Consider the following 19,852-nt stretch of genomic DNA (forward strand, 5'->3'; position numbering starts at 1 on the left):
ACTATTGAGGGAGATTCACATCACCAAAGTCCTTGAAGAGGCAGGAAAGGGCCTCTAAAGTGTGCTGCTAAGCATCTGTTGATTTTTTTTCTTTAAAAAGATTCTGTTGTTTTACAGATTACATTATTAAAAAATATTATAAACCAGCTACAACATGATTGCTTAACATGAGAAAACCTAGGCCAGATGATCCAATGTTTCTCCTGTTTGAGGAAAAAAAGTTTGAAACAATGGATGGTTGTGTACCTCTAGCTGCTTCTGAATCGTTTCATCAGTATCAGTCAGAGTAATACTGTAGTCTTTTTGTCTTCCAGGTGTTCCCAGTTTTACAGTCAGGTTGGTGGACTCAGTGTTCAATGACTGTATGCTGTATGCTGACAGAGCTTCTAGGGCCACCACTGTGTCCTAGGTGAGAAAGAAATGCAAAAAACCTAACAATTATGCCAGGTTATTTCAACAATATTTAAGATGATGTGATCAGTCAGCTGAAGCTATTCTTCAGTTTTATGTTTCTTGCTGCTTTGAAGTTCTCCTGTATCTGTCTGTTCCTGCCTGTACAGACTATTTGTTTCATTTCCCAGCTTCTTCTTTTAGCATTAAAATCCTAAAACTACTGGAGTTCTGACCTTTGATTATCATAAGTCTTCATAAAGACAAAGAATCTTTGCTGGTTATAAACATTTTATTTTATCCCATTTTTTATTAGTGAGCCAAAATCTTTAGTGCTTCATGCACCAAAGAAGTTCAGGATTAACTGTTACGATGCTTTCAAATCTAAATGAAAAAGTCTTTATGGGGCTTCTGTTTTCCTCCCTCCCCCTAAAACTCCACCCAGACTGGTGGTCAGGCACCTGTGTAGAGCAGTATCCTCCACCGTAGTTCCTTCTTTCCGTCAGCCACGTAGCAATAGGCCTTGCATACTCCATGTCTTTCAAGAACAATGTTTGAAGCAATGCATAGGCAGTGGTTTCCACTGAGACTGCATCGTTGCCATTTCCCCAGTAGCGCTGCTGCTTTGCTGCAAGAATAACTCAATCTAGAATCCCCTTGGTAAAGGCGTTTGCCCAAAATTACTATTGTTCTACACAGTAGATATTTCATGTCATAGCGCTGAGGAACCACAAGACACTGATGCTGTCATGAGAGCAACAAATCAGTTGGGAAGCAGAGATAACAGAAAAGGAAAACCACAGTTTTCAATTTTGACTTATCCAGCCATCACAGTCTAATGATCCCATTGTACAGTGATGTCCATCTGATGGAGTGGTAGCATTGTGTCTGGTGGTCCCCAAGATAATAGTATTAATTACGCCCATAAGTCCAGTCTTGATTAAGGAGAAGCATATTCCCTATGCTTAAACTATGGCTATTAAACCATAATGTATTTACCAAAAGAATTGGGATAAATTAATAGCATGGCAGTGCAGCCACACAACCAACTGGGGCAGCGTTGACCACAGCCACACACCGAGGGGGAAGAGGTGGCATCCATGTGGAGCTGGAACAAAGCGCTCAGAACTGGCGGGGGCTTTTCCAGCTCACCTACTTTCAGACACCTTCCTTCTTGATCACAAATCCAGTTTGAACTACTCCTGTATGTAGCTGTTCATTCCTATTTACCTATCAAAAGTTTATTCTTTCTCAGCTGGCTTGGACTTTTCTTTTTTTAATGCACTTTAGGGGTGTGGAAACTTTGGTAGGCAGCAAGGGAAGCAAAAAAGTAAATGACTATTTACCATGGTTTTGTTCCAATTCCAGTATCAGATAAGATCACAATCCAAACTTCACAATGCTAAATTGTTACTTTATAGTGATATTAATTATACAAATTACATATTACAATTTCAACATTGAAATATTTAATTATGTAATTTAAATAATTAAGTATATTTACACATATACATACATGCTTCTATAAAATTAAACGGTCTTCATTTACTTGAATTTGTTTTGTTCATATAAGAGCGCTCAAAGTGCTTTAATTAGGAAAAGTGCTTTCTAACTGAATTTTTAAGAATGGTTACCGGTACCTGCATCAAAAACAGAACAGCTCCTTAATTTCTCTTTCGCAAACTGGGCTTCTTCACTATCAGACTGCACAAGCGTCAGAGCATAAGCAGTGATGGCTGTAGAATAGCAGTTCGTATTTCTTGAAAGTTGATTTTTCATGTAAGCCACTGCTCCTCTAATCACCTGTACCTGTGAAAAGAGAATGGATCCATTTGAAAAGGTCATTCAGACCTACTAACAGTTACTGCTGGTGAGAGTACCAGGAAATTAGAATACTTCACTGTAGTAATTTCTGAGACAATTTTAGTAATTTTTGCTTAGTGATTAAAGCCATTGATGATGGACTGCGTAGCTTGAAATACTTTGTTGTACATTAGGCCACGGTATCTTTTCTTATCCACCACAGATATAAACAGACTTTTACCTCCTTACTTGCAGTACTTTAAGATAGTAGGGTGGACATGCCATTGTGCAATAGCCTTCAGACTTAAAGATAAACAGTCAGGCTTCCTACCACATCAGATGACTCATAGACCTGTAGAGTCTGTTGCAATGCTATAGTTACAAAGGCTGTCAAAGCCAAATCCTCTTCTGCTGACCCAATGCCACCCTGAAAGATGAACCATGAAAAGGAAAAGTTAAATATACATGTATATGCTTATGATTAAATTTAGAAAATCACTTTCCTTGAAGTCAAGGACCTTCTTGTCAAACCATCTGACCACAAACCTTGTAGTTTTACCTTTTAATTTTGCTCAAATAACTTTTGTCTGCCTAAAGTATATCTTCTACAATGGCAGCCAGTTTGCATTAAACAATGTTGAGAGATTAAGAACCCACTATGTCCTTCAGCTGGTAATAAAATATTTAATTGTTTAACTTATAGTGAAAAATCTACAGGTTCTCATTGGAATATTCATGGCTTCAATTTCCAAGAACTAGTGGGGTTTTTTTTTCCATGTCTCTGCTACTCTAACACACAGAACTTTTCTCCTGTAAAGGTATTTCTGCACCATTACTAGATCATTTCTTATTCCTCTTCTTGATAAACTAAATACAGTGCCCTCATTAGCTTTTTTCCCCGAAGATCTACATTTTCATTCCTATTCTTTGTGATTCTTTTGCTCATGCTCTCCTTTGACAACAGCCTTAGGATCTTCAACAACCTTTGACAACAACCTTCTTCACTTAGCCCCAAATGTTTATCCTTAGGAGGATAGGCTGTTTGCTTGGAAAGACTTAAGCCTTTGTACAAAATTATCATGCACAGCTCCTGAAGCAAGTGTAAAATAGAAAAAAGTATCTCAGCATGAACACAAGTCAAAAAAACCTTTGGCCAGTTCTTGAGCTGTTTTTTTTCCCCAACAGTTTACATTATCTGTGGAACTGGCTGTGAGGGTTAAAGCCTCACTAGTGATTTCACAAAGATCATTAATAAAATTAATACATTTTTTCCATATAAGATCACTACAAAGGTGACTGCATTTTTAATGAATTTTGGAAGATGCACATTATTTTCATATCCTAGATGCATGGACAGTAATAATTTTGTGTTTCTGGACACTTATAGGGGATGTTTACGCTAACATATGCAATTGGAAATTCTGATTAGGTATTGAGATTTTTTTTTTCACCATGGGAGTGGTTATATACAGAAACAGGTTACCCAGAGAGACTGTGGGATCCCCATCCTTGGAGGTACTCAGCTGGACATGGCCCTGTGCAATCTGATCTAACTAGACCTGTTCTGAGCAGGGGTTGGACTAGATTATCTCTGGAGCGCCCTTCAAAACTAAATTAAGATACTATGGCTCTATTGCCTTTGGCAGTAAAAGGCATAAATTTTTACCAAGCACAAAGATCTCAGAACCTTTTCATTTCTAAGATCTAAGATTTCTCAGATCTCATTTCTAAGTGGTCTAGAGGCATAGGTCAGCTGCAAAATTATCTAAGACTGGATCAAAAGATAAAGGTGGTGAAGTGCTAGCTCTGCGTCTCTAACCTAACAGACGTTTTAACAAATTCATTTTACATTACAGATTTTGTACTTCTTACGTTACAGATTTATCTTCTTTAGATACATTTCTTGTTACTTAACAACTCACAACTTTCCTTTCAATCCCTAGCAGCCCTAAATGTGCAACAGATTCTTCTAAATATGGATGACTTACCTGCATAGTCCTGTCCAATACTGGGTGGTGGTCATGGAATGAATTATCTGCCTGCTGTTGATTAATCAAGTAGGAAATCGAGTTGCGTATGTGACTGTCTTGGACACTAATGTATTCTCTGCACCTTGTGAGTACTTTAACAATGAATGCAGTTAACCTGCACAAAAGAAAATGTTCCAAACTTGTGCTGGCATATATTTATAGAAGAGCATATATTTATAGAAGAGTATGTTGACAGGAAAAGAAACATACTAATTTTGAACATAGACTCATATTCAATACAGTGCACTCACTGGAACCTAGTGAGTTATCATTCAACATCAGCATGAATATTTCTACTCTGTGGCAAATGCAAAATAATCAATGGCTCAGTATAAATCTCCTTCATCAAGGACTAAACATGCTCAGAGACTTACATGGCTGAGTATCCATGACAAAAGTATACAGGCAATACCATGCCCACCAGATTGTGAAAATCCATCCCCCCAAAAAAACTTTTAATGCATCAAATGATAATATTTTGGAAAAAAAACCCAACCCTGAAAAATACACTTACCATACACTACTGGGGGTTTTTTTAAATGCTCCATAGGAGCCATCCTCCTTCTGAAACTCAAGCAGTCTAGTATAACCTGCATGAAGAGGACAGCACATAACTGTTCAGAGAATACATATATTTCTTGGGCATTTTCATGCATCACTTGTATTAACATGGACATGTTCAGTATTGACTAGTGGAAGAGTACATGGAGGTGTTCACTGGTACATTAAGGAGGAAATGACTGGGTTAGCAGGCCTTTGACACAGAAAAAGCACGAGGCTTAGAAGGTGCTCTGTCTTGTTTAACTTAATTAAGCCATGAGAATAACCTGAAAACTGCAGGTATCTATAGTTACAAAGCATTTTCTGTGTAGTGAATCTTGGGAAACTTACTTCCCATTACTGACAACTTTTCAAGCTGTTGACTTTATGGTGCATGGTATCAAAAAATATACAAAACATCATCTCTTGGATCAGGCATAGGCTTAGAAATCATGAGTTGTGGTCTCTGATCTTGACTGGTATTATCTTGACAAAATCTGTATCATAGCCACATAAGTCATTTTCTACCCCAATGAACTTCAATAAGAATCGATAAAAGCATGATATAGGGACTAAATGCTGCTGATAATACCAAATACTCATCAGCAGGATCTCATGTCACTTTAGGCAATCTTAGATAAATAGGCAAAGACCTCCATTCAGCAACTGTTAGCATGTTTTTAATCTCTATTTATACCCTTATTTTTCACTGATGAAATGTGTCACGTTATCTGAAGATCATGGAGACAGGTGCATTATATTGCTTTATGCCATGTGCACATCAGTACAATTAGAAAGATCAGCTGTACCTGCTACATTACTGATAACTCTTGGGCTCTGTGTTAGTGCCTGTGAGCTTGAACACCTCCACTTCCACATGCTGTGGTCCTGGCTTTGCTGTACATTTCACACCAGCTTTGGATCATGTCTTGGAGTGGGCTCTTCAAGAAGCAGCCTTGCAGCTGTCCTCTCCCTAAGGAGACTCCCTCCCTGGGTTGGTCCAAGGCTGTTGGAGTCATTCTAGCTCATGTAATGAATACGGAAGTGTGGAAGAGAAAGTCTCAATATCATGATTACCATTGGGAGTTTCCTTAGAGATACTCCTCTTGCCAACTGCAGACATCTCCAGCAGAGATGCCTACATCCCAGCTGGCCATCCTAAGCACTGTCTATAATCCATGGGGAGAAATAAGAATTTTTAGGACATGATTCATCTTGATCTATTTTGCACATCTACATTAGGAGGAAATGATCAACTGGCCTTTGCTGTCCATTTACTCTGAAAAGAGTTGACATCGATCAGTTCAGATTTTACTTTCTTCTTCTAAATTAGGCAAGAGAGGGGGTGGACTGTGAATGTCAATACTGTACAATGTCAGATGTAGGCAATTAGTCACCTAAATCCCCCTCACCAGTTCTGTTTCTCATGTCTGTCTGCAGATTGTCAGAAGCATTTTCTGCGTCGCTGTGTTAAGACGAAGCTCACTCCTTTGGCAAGTAGCCATGGCTAGTGTGCAATGCAAAAGGATAACAAAGACTGTCGGTTGGTCTCTGTTTTTTTTTTTCCTGCGTACCTTTTTCAATCATGTTAATGGCTTCCTCCTTCCGTTCAGGACTAAAGTTCACCCACTGCTCACTGGCATCCAAGTACTCAATAGCGTAGACTGCAGGGGCCATTTTCACCATTGTTTGCTCTGCACAGCCTGTGGGCACTTGAATAAGTTTCTCAACTCCTGTGAGACTAAGACAGTTTTCAACAGGCTCGTCCATAATATTCCCTGTTGTAAAAACCACAAGCCATAGTACATATTGTATTTAAAGCTGGTTGGTGTAACATCAAAAAAGGTGATACTAACTATAGGTTGACACTCCAGCATGGCCTGATACTTCTCATTATTAAACACTATTTGCAGCTTCTTAAGACTTTGTAAAGCTGGACAAGAGCAAGGATGAGGTACCAGGCCCTGGGAAAGCTGGAGAAAGGGGCTGGGGCACTGAAGGAGCATGGAGGAGAGAGTCCTGAGGCTACTGGAGACAGGGAAGCAAGGAAAGGGAAAGACAGGTGCTTCAGGTTTAGGCTGGAAAAGTCTTGTCAAACCAGACCTGATCCTCCCACAGAGGGCAAAAAGATTGTGCCTTAATCATGCCAAACATTTTGTGCAGAGGTGTTTGGTTTTTTTTTTTTTTCCTCTCTGCAATTTTCTCATTTGATGAATTCAAGCATCCCTATACTTTAAAACAGGGATTTGAAATGGAAGCCTTTGTGTCAAGAATGCATTATTTTACATTTTCTAGGAAAAAATGTTTTTATCATTAATAAGAGTACTTGCTAGTAGATGTTTTTAAAATACATATGCATGAGTATATATGTATACGATTATTTGATTAAATGAATATATGATTGTACCTATCTTCTCTTTAGGAAAACAGAACTCTCCAGAACTTATACATCAGAGTCTGGTGTCCTTAGTTCTGAAGACTAAAGCGCATTTCTACAGACCTACATGCAATGTGGAGTTATTAGAGAAGGTGAACTATTCCCTTCTTCTCTGGCCTTCCCATAAAGTTAGCCTGGGCACAGTGAGGCAGGATGGACTGCATAAAGCTATTATATCCAATACAAGTGAGAAGGAGTAATTAAAAAGAGGAGAGGTACTGGATCAGCCTTGGGGCTGTTTTGTTTTATGACCTGGGCATGTAGCACAGAACATTTGAATCATAGCAGAGAAACTAGGAGGGAATGGAGACTTGACGTTCAGGAATGAGCGGCACAAAGGGGCATGTCTCTTGTCACCTATGGAGAAGTTATCGACAAAAAAATTACATTTACCTTTCAGGCTAACAAACACGTGACTATCAGAACCTGGTACCATATCAGATGGTCTGTTCAGGTCCAGTGTATGGGACTTTACTGCAAATAAATAGTAAATAGAGATCTACATCCAGACTCTTTAAACAAAAAACATACAATGTAATTTTAAAACACGCTTTTCGTTAAACATCTCACGGTTGATGGCAATTACGACAGAAATGTTATCAGAAATGTTAAATGTAAATTTATGAAAAGAAATATACTTATCTTTCTTAAATTGATTTAATTTTCAATCATTAGCAATATCTTTTGGCTTGAAATGAGGCTTGTTTTTAATACCTTTTAAGACCCATCAGTAAATGAAATAGATGCCTACTTAATATTTAAAGAATGCTACCTTGAAACACAGAAGTAATACAAATAAATTCTAAACATTTAGAATTAAATGATTTTTCTGTCCCGAGTCTTTTGCTATGTATTGGATGAAGAGATTTGTGACAAGTTCTGGTCAACCAGAGCAACGTTTGTACATCAAGAAGTATTTCACTGCACCCATCAGATATTCACACCAGGCTTTACACCCCCTGTCCCTACCCCAAACCTTATCTGTATCTAATTATTTTGTGTAACTTACAGCCACTGCTAATGCAAATGGTCTCTTCTTCTCTCTGTAAAATACCTTCAGCCTGTACAATTGAGGAAAGAAAAGTCAAAAGTTTTGCAAGCACTCACACTTGAAATTAAGCTGCTTGAAAGCCACAGTCTCCACCCTTGCACTAGACCAGCAGGTGGCAGAAATAAGTTATTCTGGAGGGAGATTTCTCTCCAGGTAAAACTGAAGCTTCAAATCAGAATTACAGTCTCCCAGTTGAGATGCTAATAAACTCTCCTGACTTTTTTTGTTATTGATATATTTCCCTGGATGAAATTCCTTTAACCAAAACTAACCCAGAGAAATTAAACTTCAAAGTTTATTCTCAGCTTTGTGAGCCATGCAAGTCAAGTTCACAGGTGGACTCACTTTTATAAACCTCTTATCTATGAAATCCACCAAGTTCTGAGTTAATCTTGTTGGTAAAACTTAAACCTTTTTTCCTTCTGATTTCCACACATCCCTCTTCCTACAGTTTCTATTTTAATAAAGCTATTTTTACAGACACTTTTAGTGTTTTGGTGTAGCATTGAAGTCTGAGACCATGTCTATCTCTAGAAAAGTTATGGCCTGTAACAAAAGCAGATTCCTGGCATCCCATGCCTTATATTTACCTACATGGCTATCCCCTGACATTAATGGGGCAAGGACTCATATTTTGCACTTTTTGTGTGGAGTGAAAATACCCCTCAGTGGGCTACTTGGGTGCTGTAATGAGTCTGTGCTGGTCAGTGTTGAGTCTTGAAAAGTCATCTTTTCTAAAAGGCTCCTTCTTTGCAACATTTTGAAAGACAATTAAGGTATTAAATAATCAACACAATATCTTTGTTTGCCTGTATGTGTTTTACCTATGCAATTGTTAAAGAGTGAAGATCCATTAGGTAGAAGGAATAAAATAGGGTTTAACTTTATGACTAGCAGGGTGTATTTCCTTCTCAAAATATTGCTAGATAGACATCTTCAGTCTTGGCTTCATAAGGGAAAAAGGAAGCAGGTGGAAGTTAAAGATTACAAGGTGGGCACTGACTGCATGAAGGAAGCTGTTGCTATCTCATGGGTAGAAGGATGTCTTTTTGCCTTAGAGAACAATTCTTTCCATATACACTAAACACAAGGCCACCACAGGGTTAAATTTCTTCCCCACGCTATAGCTCAATCCTTGCTGAGAAACAGGTTTCCTGAGATTGCTTCCAGCCTTATCTTTCTACGATTTCACTCCCTCCACAAGAGCTCCACACTTAGTGAATGTTATATTTGACAAGAAACACGTATTTGTGAAGTGCCTGCCCTCAACTAGTTATACCTACCAAAACTTTGAGGTTCTTCCTGATGCTGTCACTGAGCCTAGAAACAGTGTCAAAAGCAGTAATAGTAATTGGAATTTCTCCCACAATCAGAGGGACAACCGAGAAGTAGGCTGGTGTTGCAGAGTTCCCCTTAGCCACCAGTGTCAGCTGCACAGCCTTCTCCGTCGCCTCTGCGGTGCACAGCCCCTTCACTGCATCCATCGTCACTGTAACCTGCAGGGACAAGGCAATGCCTGTGATCAGGCTTAGTGCATCACCGCACAGGAAAAATACTCCAGCTCCACCATGGATAAGAATGGGAAATGAGAAAAAGGTGTAACAGGAGACTAGCTTTTGCTTAAAAAGGAAATAGCAATGCAGACATTTTGCAAGACAGAAAGTGTTTTTCACTTTGCTTCCCTGAATCCACTATTCTCCATTTATAAAATGGGAAAACTTTTTCACAAAGAAGTGATCAAATGTTGGCACAACTTTTCCGAAGAGTTTGTGGAGTCTCCCTCCTTGGAGTTATTCAATATCTGACAGGACAAGGCCCTGAACAACCTGCTCTAACTGGACCTCTAAGCAGCAGGTTGGACTAGAGACCTCTGGAGGTCCCTTCCTAAATTGTTCTATGACCCCATGGTCTGTTAACATTCACCTACCTTGACTAGGCCTGTGAAAGTAAAGTGGCTAGTATTTCTTCATTACACTGAATTTGCAATACAGTTTTGGCCTATCCTTGAACCACAGGGAAGTAAGAAGGAGAGTACATTTTATACAGCCCAGCTCTACACCATTCAACATAGTTCAGAAGATGCTGGTCAAGCAGAGCTGGCTGAGGGATGGGAATAGATGCAAAAAGAGCATCAGCCTGAGGATGATGGAGGCCCTAAGCCCAGTGACAACTGTGGCCATATGCAGAGCTGGGTAGGTGTCACAGGCAGACAAAAAGCGGCTTTGCATTGTATGCACAAAAAAATTTGTGGCTAACGTACTGGATTGTGTGACCACAATTTACTTCTGTATCTCGTGTACCTGCTTTATCAGCAGCTGGGTGTTGCCCAGATTGGCAGGCAGCAAAAAAGTAGCTGGTTGCTTCAATGAAGGGGGAGAAGACGTACCCAAAGACAAGGAATTTGGCTGTATAATATGGTAAATAAAATCTGTTTTATACAGTAAGTTTGATTAGTAAGTAGAACTGGATCCTGTCCTTGGGGAGACTTTCAAAATGGGAGCATGGTGTCTGGGCCATAGGAGGGCACTGAAAGGTGGCTGGGTCATTTACATTAAATTATTATATAGCTACACATCTAGCTAGCTAGATGTGTACAGCACAGCAGTTGGTGGTAATACTACCTGGAGATCGTTGGGCAGATAGTTGTAAACCACTGCTTTTATTTCTAGTTGTTCATGTCGTCTGACTGAGTATGGTAATCTCAGGGATACAAAAAAGTCTTTGAAAACTGCAAAGGTGTGGGGGTCAGCTATGCAAAATCCTGGGATGAGAAAAAAACAGAGTTGAGAATTACACACTTAACATCAGCTGATAAAAAGCTAAATGTCCAATCAAAACTCATTGCCTGGGCTCCCCCAAGGTCAAGAGCAGGGGAGGTAGACAGGCATATCCAGAAAGCATTTCAACTCACCTGCACTAGCAACCTATCTCAAGGGTAGGCGATTTGCCCTCTGGAGTCACTGCCATGGTTTTCGAAAGGTAAAATTTGGCAGGAGTGTTTGTAGCTTTTGTGAGTGAAATGTGGCCCAGCTTTCCTGCAAAGGCCATGCTTAAAACACAATGACCTTTCCTCGCTTTCTGAAAACACACTCCATGCCCATCACTGCACCCCTGCATGAGCATCCCTTTCTGAAGGGGAGTGGGCAGTACCACGTCGACCGTTTCTCCCTCCTGGTCCTGGTCAATCCCCAGGAGCTCCCAGAGAGCAGCACCTGGTACCCTGGGCTCTCTGGTGCCCAGTCCTTGCTGATCCTCTGCTAGTCTCCTGGCACTCTTCTCTGGCTTTCCAGAGACCACAAACTTTTATGCTTCTCTGAGGTGGCCGGAACTCGCTCCCAGAAATATTAAAATAAAAGCAGTGTTATTACTGCTGCCTTTCTTGTGGCTTTCTGGCCATGTGGAAGCTAAAATGAGATGGTTTATCTTTTTGATAGAATAGGAGACAGTTTTGATTGTATAATCCATCCTCCTTCAGAGCCCACTTCATGTTGTTTTTATAAATATATATCTATCCCTTAAATTCTAGCTGTGCTTTAATATGGCATAAAAGAGAGGAGAAATGTCATGATCAAAACACTTTGTGTTTTTCAGTACAGACTGTCTCATTCTGTCAACATAACATTCTATCTCTGTTTTAAAAAATATACGTTATCTATTCATCCATACAAAAAAGTAAAATAAAATACCCAATACTTATACCTTTTTGGGGAGATACGCTTATTGCCTGAACTTCCCAGGTAGTTATAGAGTCAGGAACAAAGTTTGCTACACTAAGAAACACAAAATAAAATGTATTAGGAAGGATGTATAAAATGTAAACATTGTCATTTGCTGAAATTTGAGTATTGTAAGGGAAAAAATATTCCCTCAGTTGTGGAGGCAAAGTACTTGCAAATATTCTGAAGTCCTCTGTATTGGATAACACATAAAGCTGATATTTATACGCATTTTACTGTACATATTTAGACATATTCACCTAGTCAGGTAACCCAGTACCTATGGTTTCCAGGGTTTTTCACTTCTTCAAAATTCCACCACCAGCTCTCAGGAAAATAACTGCGCAAGTTGACAGAGATTTCATCAAACACTTCTTCATCGTCATCATAGTCTGTAAAACAAGAGTGGGGTTTCCGTTCTGAAGTCTTTGGCTGCTGACCTTCCACTGTCTTGCAGGGAGTCAGTTTGTCAGAGAGAAAGCAGCATGAAAAATACTCTGAATGAAAGGACTTCACCTGGGTTTCATCTTGTGCATTAAAAACAAAATGCTGAAAAAAGAGAAGCAATGACCAAAAATTGTCATTGAACAAAAGGATAATTTTTCTGTCCAAGTTCAATAACTATATGCTGTCAAACAAGAAAATTATTCCCCTTTAGTAATGTGTAGCAAAGATGTTCCCACAGTCCCGCTTTTGTGACAGACAGAGCATGAAAGGGGTAGCTGAGAAAAGCGGTAGCAGAAATTATACTTTGAATATGGTCATTTTCAACATGAATTTTTTTTTTTTTTGGTGACATGAGCTCTTGTGTGATCAGAGATAGACTTTGGCGAGAAGAAAGGAAGAAAGAGACAAAATTACAAAATTGTCCCTGGCTGAAGTGGCCCCTTCTCATCAGGTAGTGTTTTGGAGGTACTCGGGAGGTACTATAACAATAGTACCGCTAATAAAATAGTCATGAATCCGAGATCACTCAGAGCCCTGAACAGAGACAACCACCCCCTTCTCTGCTCTGCTGTTTGCAGCGTCCCGGGCTGCAGGCAGGGGCCGACAGCTCCTCTGTAAGGCTGTCCTGGGGCCAAAGGTGGCTAAAGCGATTCCTTTTCTCACCCCAAGAAGTTGTCCCGTCCCACTCCCACCTTCACAGTGTACAGTCATGAAGATGCAACAGTGTGTGGGTGCTGCACTATACCAGCCTCACTGAAATGGTGATGTGAAAACTTCCCCCCTGGCCCCACAGCATTAAATGCCCCTTAACCCTCCCTTGCCACCATATGAAGGGTATTTTTCTTTAGGCAGTTGCATGCCACCATTCTTTACATCGTGCCAAGCCCACTCTGATCTTCCGCTTCGCCTCCTTCCTGAGGGCTGTGGCTTTCTCACAGCAGTCCTGGAAGGCATTTCTGCATTCGAGGGAGCCAGCCACCCTTTTTAGCCTTTTAGCACAAGGAAACTTCATGGGATTTAATTTCATTCCATCTTCACAGCATTTTTGTAGATCAGTGTTTAGATATTTGCTGGCTGCAATATAATTAAAGACCAGCATTAGTGCAGTGGAAGTAGCAATAAGCGTAAAGGTGTTCATCATGCCCATTTCTGTCATTCTTTGCAGTTAATGTCAGTTGCTGTTGCAACAGTCTACCTTCAGCTGGGGACCTGTTCTCTATCCTAAAAACAGTCCACAAACACAGGAGGAAAGCATGGGCCCTATGGCATCCTAGGTATTCTATTCTAAGCTTTCTCTTCAAATTCACACAGTGAATTAAAAATGCCTCCTTGGCACACTGGAATTAGATATCTTGATAGAAATAACCATCCCAGTGTTCTCATTCTTGAATAAAGAGACCAATTTCAAAGGAAGATCCCAGCTTCAAGCCTTCATGCCTTCTGGAAAGGAAATATCAATTTGTGTAAACTTTTTTATTTTTTAATTTAGACCAAATATTATACTAGCTGTTCTCTTAATTGGAGCACAAAGTACCAACACTGGCACAACTTCAAAACAGAATGTCAAGGAAAAAAAAAGTAGGCCCTATAAAACAATCTCTGGCTACACAAATAATTTTGCAAAACTTTAAAGCCATGACTGATTCCCTGACATGATATCTAGTAGAAGTACTTCATATTTGGGATTATAAAATGGTGAATTAGTTTCCATTTGCATCTGGGCCACTCTTTGGTTTTGTTTTTTGAGTTGTTTTGATAGATGATGCACCAGGTCACACAGCATGGTATAAACACTTGTCCTACGTTATGTCACAATGCAAGAACTGGGACTATGCATATCTTGGTATCCTTTACTATCCCATCACTTCTTGCCCCTAGATCCCAGCCAGTTCCCTTTGCCTCCCCCTGCTAAGCCTTTCAGGCCACCCAGATGAGCAGACATACCAATTCCTGATATTTGCTTCTGAAAATCCAAAGATCTCTTCTGCCTTCTGCTAACCTGGGGGCATTTATAGCCTGGGAAAGCAGAACAGAAGAGCTTGGTCATGATACTACGGCAGTAACAACCTGATCATTCAGGTCATTCATGGAAGACCCACTTTAGGACCCATCCCATTCACAGGAGATCCACAGTTTGCCGAGTTACCTTACAGCCCTAGCCAACTGCTGCCCGCCCCAGCTGAGCTGGACACCAAAGGACCAGCAGCCAAGATCTGGGCTGTGTGAGCTGCCAGAATCCAGTGGAAGAACAGAAGAAGAAAAATCCACAGGCAAGGGAGATCTTACAACATCATGATAAAATGATTCTGATGTTTAAGCAGTCAGCCTCCCCAGATCTATAGTGGTCTTGTACAAACATCTAAAGTAAAGGGCAGATTGCACTTACCTTCCCGAATGTTGGATTTAATTGTATCTGATAAAAAGGCCAGACCAACATCAGTAAAAACTTGAACGCTATCTGCACCACCACCTGCAGAACATCCAAGATCATACGAATTCATAGCACTAAACACCTGCCAAATAAAATAGCATAGAGGGACTGTACACCCTTGCAAAATTTTTTTTTTTTTATATATATATATATATATAAAAATATTGTAGCCTTTGACTCGCGGAAGCAAGACAAACTGGTGGTACAAGCTGCATTTGGAAACTGAGATTAAAGCTGAGGGATGTTTTAGTTGGGGAATGCTTTCAAGTAATGCTTTTTTAATTTCCAAACTTGTCTGCTGTAGCATGGAAATCCCCAAATTAAACATATCATTTATCTTAAATAGATCCTAAATTGCAAAAGCAAGAACATTTTCAAATTTAGCAAAGCTGTGATTAAACAATTAATAGCCATTAATTACATTTTGAGCCTCTCATTAGTCGTGGAAAATTTTGCTTGGCTACTAGATATGATATTTTCTTCTTTCAGATATCTTACTTTTTTGGCTGTAAGCTTATTTTTCTTGTTCAGAATAAAAACTGCTTTATCAACCACAGCTAAGGCAACTGTTCCTGCATGGTCCGTTTCAATCAGCAAATTGACGTTGTCTGTTGGTTTGTATATCTCTTGTTCTGTTCTCACTTTAATCTAAATAGAAAATATTGAAAAAAAAATGTCACATTTGTTAATAAAAAGTAAAGACTCTTGGGGCAGGGAATACTGTTAGCTGTGACTGTCAGCAGTTAGAGGCTGGGGGATGGTCCTGTTTTGCAGTGTTTCTGCCTGGGATCCTGCCTTTTGGAAGATGTAGATGTAGATATCTCCCACTGGAGGACAACGTGGGTGCTTAAAAGATGTGTCTGTGCAGGATATTGAATGCTGCCTTTCAATGCCACTTAAGCACCAATGGGAGAAAAGTGTGTGTAAGGGCTTTGCTGAAGTAGGGTCTTCAACATCATTTTCCAGTGGAAACAAAATCACCATGAAATACAGTAAAAGACTAATTAACGTACAAAATTAACTGACTTACACCAGTCTGTAATAGTACTACATCCTTTCTATCTCACACGTGAATTTTTCACCATGACTGAGTTCAGGTCTGGTGCATATCTGATGTGGACACTTCAGTGGAGGAAGTAGCCATGCTGATTATGATATTAATAGGGAATTATTAACAGAAATGCCAACTTGAATGTTCCTGAGTTTTGTCATCTTATGAACGAAGAATTGGCTTGTGTGTTAGAGATGGATAATTTTTCCTGCAAACTTTTTTCCCAATGGGCTATCAACTTCTTTTTCCAAAACAAACATTTTCAGGGGTGAAAAAATCATTTAAGATGGCTGATACTTTTCAGCAGTTGTATTGCATGTTATTGGGAAAAAAAGTTCTTATTTTTTCCTTTTTACTTTATAGTACCAAAAAAGGAGGAGGAGGAAGGTGAAAGAAAGGCTTAGAGGGACTCCTTTTTTGTCCACACTTCATTTTCTAAATGTAAACTTGTTTTTTTTTTTAAAGTGCTTTTAAAGTGCTACAAAATCTCAGAAAATTACTTTTAACAGGAATGAAAAAGCTTGAAAATTACTTCAAATTCCTTTTTTAAAAATTTTCCAATAAATTGCTTCACTTTCTTTCATTTGATGAACCTCACTACAAAACCACAAAGTTATAAAGAGACTCTGTCCCTCAACAATTCTGATGGTGTCTCCCTGTGGTCTTCCAATATATAGACACTTGCAGAGGAGGATTTATCTGTATGAAACTATATTTTTCATCTCTTTGAGGCACAACCTGTCCTGTGGAAGAAGGCTATCTCTGCCACCACTCCTGGGAGCCTTTCCCAGCTATACCTTTTAGCAAGAATCCTGGCAACTCCCTTTTTCAATAAAAATGAAAAATTACGTCATGTCTTTCACTTTTTAACCCTAGGCCTGCACTTGCTCTGCTTATAATCCATGTTTTTGTCTTTATTTCAGCATACAATAACAGAAGCTAATTGCTTTGAAAGTACCTTTCCTTCGCAGACATCCATAACATCCACCCATACAGAATCAGCAACAATCTCTTGACGGCCCTCATTCGCAATGAAGTAGTAAGCTAAAAAGCGAAAGGCAGGCACCATCTTCTCGGTGATTTTAAGGTTTATGATTTTGTTTGAGGAGGAGACCCTTCCCAAAAGCTCAGCTTGTCCCTTTGCCACAACCTGCAAGGCAGAAAAACAGAAATCAAGTATTTTGAATACACACTATACTGGGCATTATATTGTATTTATATATACATAAATAGAATTTTCTGAGGCCATTTCTATTTAAAATTTATTGTCTTCTAGTGACACCTAATAGTTTTAATTCCCAACCTGCGCACCAGTAGCCTGGAGAAGACAAGCACACAGTGCCACACAGAAGCATGGTGGTAAGCCTCTGCTGTGCTGTTCCTCTGGCCCAGGTTTAAACACAAATCTACTTCCCTCCACCCACTCTTACAGCTTGAAAAGGAGGTCCCAGATGGCAGTCTTATTTTTGTCTTCTACAGTAACAGGTCATCACCTCCAGGAGGGTATCAGCTTTATTTAAGAGATCAGAACTGAATCTCTCAGATGGTGTGGAGGGGTTGGAGCAGGAGGTTTCACTCAAAAAGTACTATTCAGTGTAAAGTATCATAGCCTGGCCCTTACCTGATTTCAGCCTATCTTGCACTATTTATTTCCTTTCTTCCCATGTTATGCTAATTATATTCATGTTTGTCAGAGGAGTGGAAAACAGACACGGTGGCAGGACTGATAGTGCTCTTCCCTGAACGAAATACATGCAGTTTTCCTAAATGTGCAATGAATGGGCTTCAGGAAGAAAAAAAGCCATGGTCTGAAACAAAGCCTGGTCTGAAACCCTCACTGCGTTCATTTAGGTGACCAAGTTTGGGAGAGAGCCTCACCGCTGAGCTCCAGCACTGTCTCCCACCACCCCTCCCACCCACCCTGCCTGCCCGGCACCACGGCTTCCTGGACCCCAGCAGCGGCAATTCCAACCCTATGCTAAGTCATCCAATTAAAATAAAACCCAAACCCTAAATTTAACTCCTAGGTATACAATTATTCCAATATATCAGAGTCCTATTAAAAATAAATGGGAACTGGTGCCCATAGTGCTTATCAACCTGGGAAATTTAAGCTGCCAAGGGAAATTATGACAAAGAAAGGGAGAAGGGGATTTAGACACATTTGACATTCAACAGGTTCACTCCTGGAATGTATCCATGAACACATTTGTCTCCTTCAGCAAAATAAATACTTTGCATTCCTGGTCCTAGGCTGAGCAGGATTGTTTCCTGGCTTTTCCATCTATAGAACTGCTTTTCAGGCCCAATTTCAGAATGCTATTTAGGGCCATAACAGCCAATGCCTTCAGTGATCCTTCATGACATTATTTGCTGGAAATAACAGTGACCTACCTGTTAGCTAACATCAGGTGCAGGTAATATAGAGCCATGGTAATATAAGAAACATGTGTTATTCATGAAATAAGCAATAGTTAACTACAAAAGGCATTTTCTGAGATATTTGAGGTGCCCTAGAATACAATTAGGTTTTCTAGTTGCAGGGACAGAATCTTATGTTTATGTATGATCTGCCCACAAAAAGGTGGGCAGTTCTGTAATAGCTGAAAAAAAGGTATTTATAGGAATCAGACCAATAAAAATAATATTAAATATTGGCTTATTATGAGGAAACAGTACAGATTAGAAGGAGTGGGAAAGAATGAGATCTGGATTAAGAGAAATCAAATTGTCAAAGATATCATAGAAGTTATCTGTCTGGGGTTTCAGCTTTCAAGGCTGTCAGTTCAGTATTTTTCAAAAATACCCACATAATTACGCAGACGAACATTACCCCATATGGACTTATTTGCTCTAGACTGTATTAGAAACTACAGACTAAAATTTGTACTTAGTCAAATTTTAGTCTGTAGTTTTCTGCAAAAGAAAAATTTATTTTGTCTTTCTACAAAAGAAAAATTTACAAAGATTTATATATTACATGTCCCAAAACATACACAAATATATAAAAATAACAGAACCATAGAATTAGTTTCTGGAAAGGGACCTATGGAGATCTCTAGTCCAACTGTCTGCTCAAAGATGAGCCATCACCAGCGTAAAATTAGGTCAGATGAGGTTTTCTCTAGTTGAGCGTTGAATATTTCTGAGAATGGCAATTCCCTAAACTCTCTGGGGAACCTCTTCCAGTATTGCATTCATCACTAGTGAAAAGATTTTTCCAAAATGAACCTTCCAGGCCATAATTTGTGGCCTTTGACCCTTGTTATATTGCATGGCACCACCCAAGATAGTTTGTCTCCATTATGTCTGTATTTCCTCTTCAAGTAATTTTAGGTTGCTATTAACTCGGTCTTAGCCTCTACACCAAACTGAACAAGCCCAGTTCTCTCAACCTCTCTTGGCAGGTCAGGTGTACTAGGACACTGATCATCTCGGTTGCCCTTTGTTGGATGCCTTCCAGTTTCCCATGTATTAGTAACTAGATAGACATTCTGGGTTGTATAATTTCTAAAAGAAATTACTGATATGCTACTATTCTGTTTACCATATAATAGAAATAGTCAATCTTTCCACTGCCAGACTGATGAATATCATTCAAGGTGATGCGCAAGGTATCTCCAGGTGCCACGACAGTATGTGGGATGCTGATGCTGAGGTAGTTTCGGGAAGCAGACTGGTATCTTTCAGCTCTGATACTGGTTTCAGGTGATTCTAATTTTTCTTTTCCCTCTTCAGCCTTTACCTGTCAGGGAAGAAAAGGACAGAGTGAGTAAAGTGTCCCTCAGGAGACAATATAGAGTGTCACCCTTAATTCATATCTTGCCAGGTTATTCAGAAAATGCTGGGAAGTGAGATGAGTCACTGCTGAGACCTCATTAGCAGAACCTGGCATCAAAAAATAGGATTTTCATTACTTTACCCTCTCACCCTCTTTTGTCTCCTGCTGTATTTGC

The 19,852-nt window shown here is 39.6% G+C and overlaps 1 protein-coding gene across 1 annotated transcript in view; it reads right to left on the reverse strand.

Moving 5' to 3' along the window:
• LOC142405001 (complement C4-like) overlaps positions 1 to 19,852 on the reverse strand; it is a 48,998-nt gene that overhangs the window by 12,792 nt on the left and 16,354 nt on the right. The window contains exons 12-30 of the mRNA XM_075491998.1: positions 19,444 to 19,641; positions 16,855 to 17,046; positions 15,344 to 15,493; positions 14,801 to 14,927; positions 14,359 to 14,430; positions 13,288 to 13,488; positions 12,248 to 12,359; positions 11,951 to 12,021; positions 10,873 to 11,012; positions 9,535 to 9,747; positions 8,210 to 8,261; positions 7,594 to 7,674; positions 6,338 to 6,541; positions 4,738 to 4,813; positions 4,182 to 4,338; positions 2,525 to 2,620; positions 2,031 to 2,199; positions 852 to 1,018; positions 247 to 405 (exon numbers count right to left, since the gene is read on the reverse strand). Coding sequence (XP_075348113.1) covers positions 247 to 405; positions 852 to 1,018; positions 2,031 to 2,199; positions 2,525 to 2,620; positions 4,182 to 4,338; positions 4,738 to 4,813; positions 6,338 to 6,541; positions 7,594 to 7,674; positions 8,210 to 8,261; positions 9,535 to 9,747; positions 10,873 to 11,012; positions 11,951 to 12,021; positions 12,248 to 12,359; positions 13,288 to 13,488; positions 14,359 to 14,430; positions 14,801 to 14,927; positions 15,344 to 15,493; positions 16,855 to 17,046; positions 19,444 to 19,641 — 2,637 coding nt within the window. The remainder of the gene's footprint in view (positions 1 to 246; positions 406 to 851; positions 1,019 to 2,030; positions 2,200 to 2,524; positions 2,621 to 4,181; positions 4,339 to 4,737; positions 4,814 to 6,337; positions 6,542 to 7,593; positions 7,675 to 8,209; positions 8,262 to 9,534; positions 9,748 to 10,872; positions 11,013 to 11,950; positions 12,022 to 12,247; positions 12,360 to 13,287; positions 13,489 to 14,358; positions 14,431 to 14,800; positions 14,928 to 15,343; positions 15,494 to 16,854; positions 17,047 to 19,443; positions 19,642 to 19,852) is intronic.

The sequence above is a fragment of the Mycteria americana genome, chromosome 1 (genome assembly GCF_035582795.1).
Source record: "Mycteria americana isolate JAX WOST 10 ecotype Jacksonville Zoo and Gardens chromosome 1, USCA_MyAme_1.0, whole genome shotgun sequence".
Lineage (NCBI taxonomy): Eukaryota > Metazoa > Chordata > Aves > Ciconiiformes > Ciconiidae > Mycteria > Mycteria americana.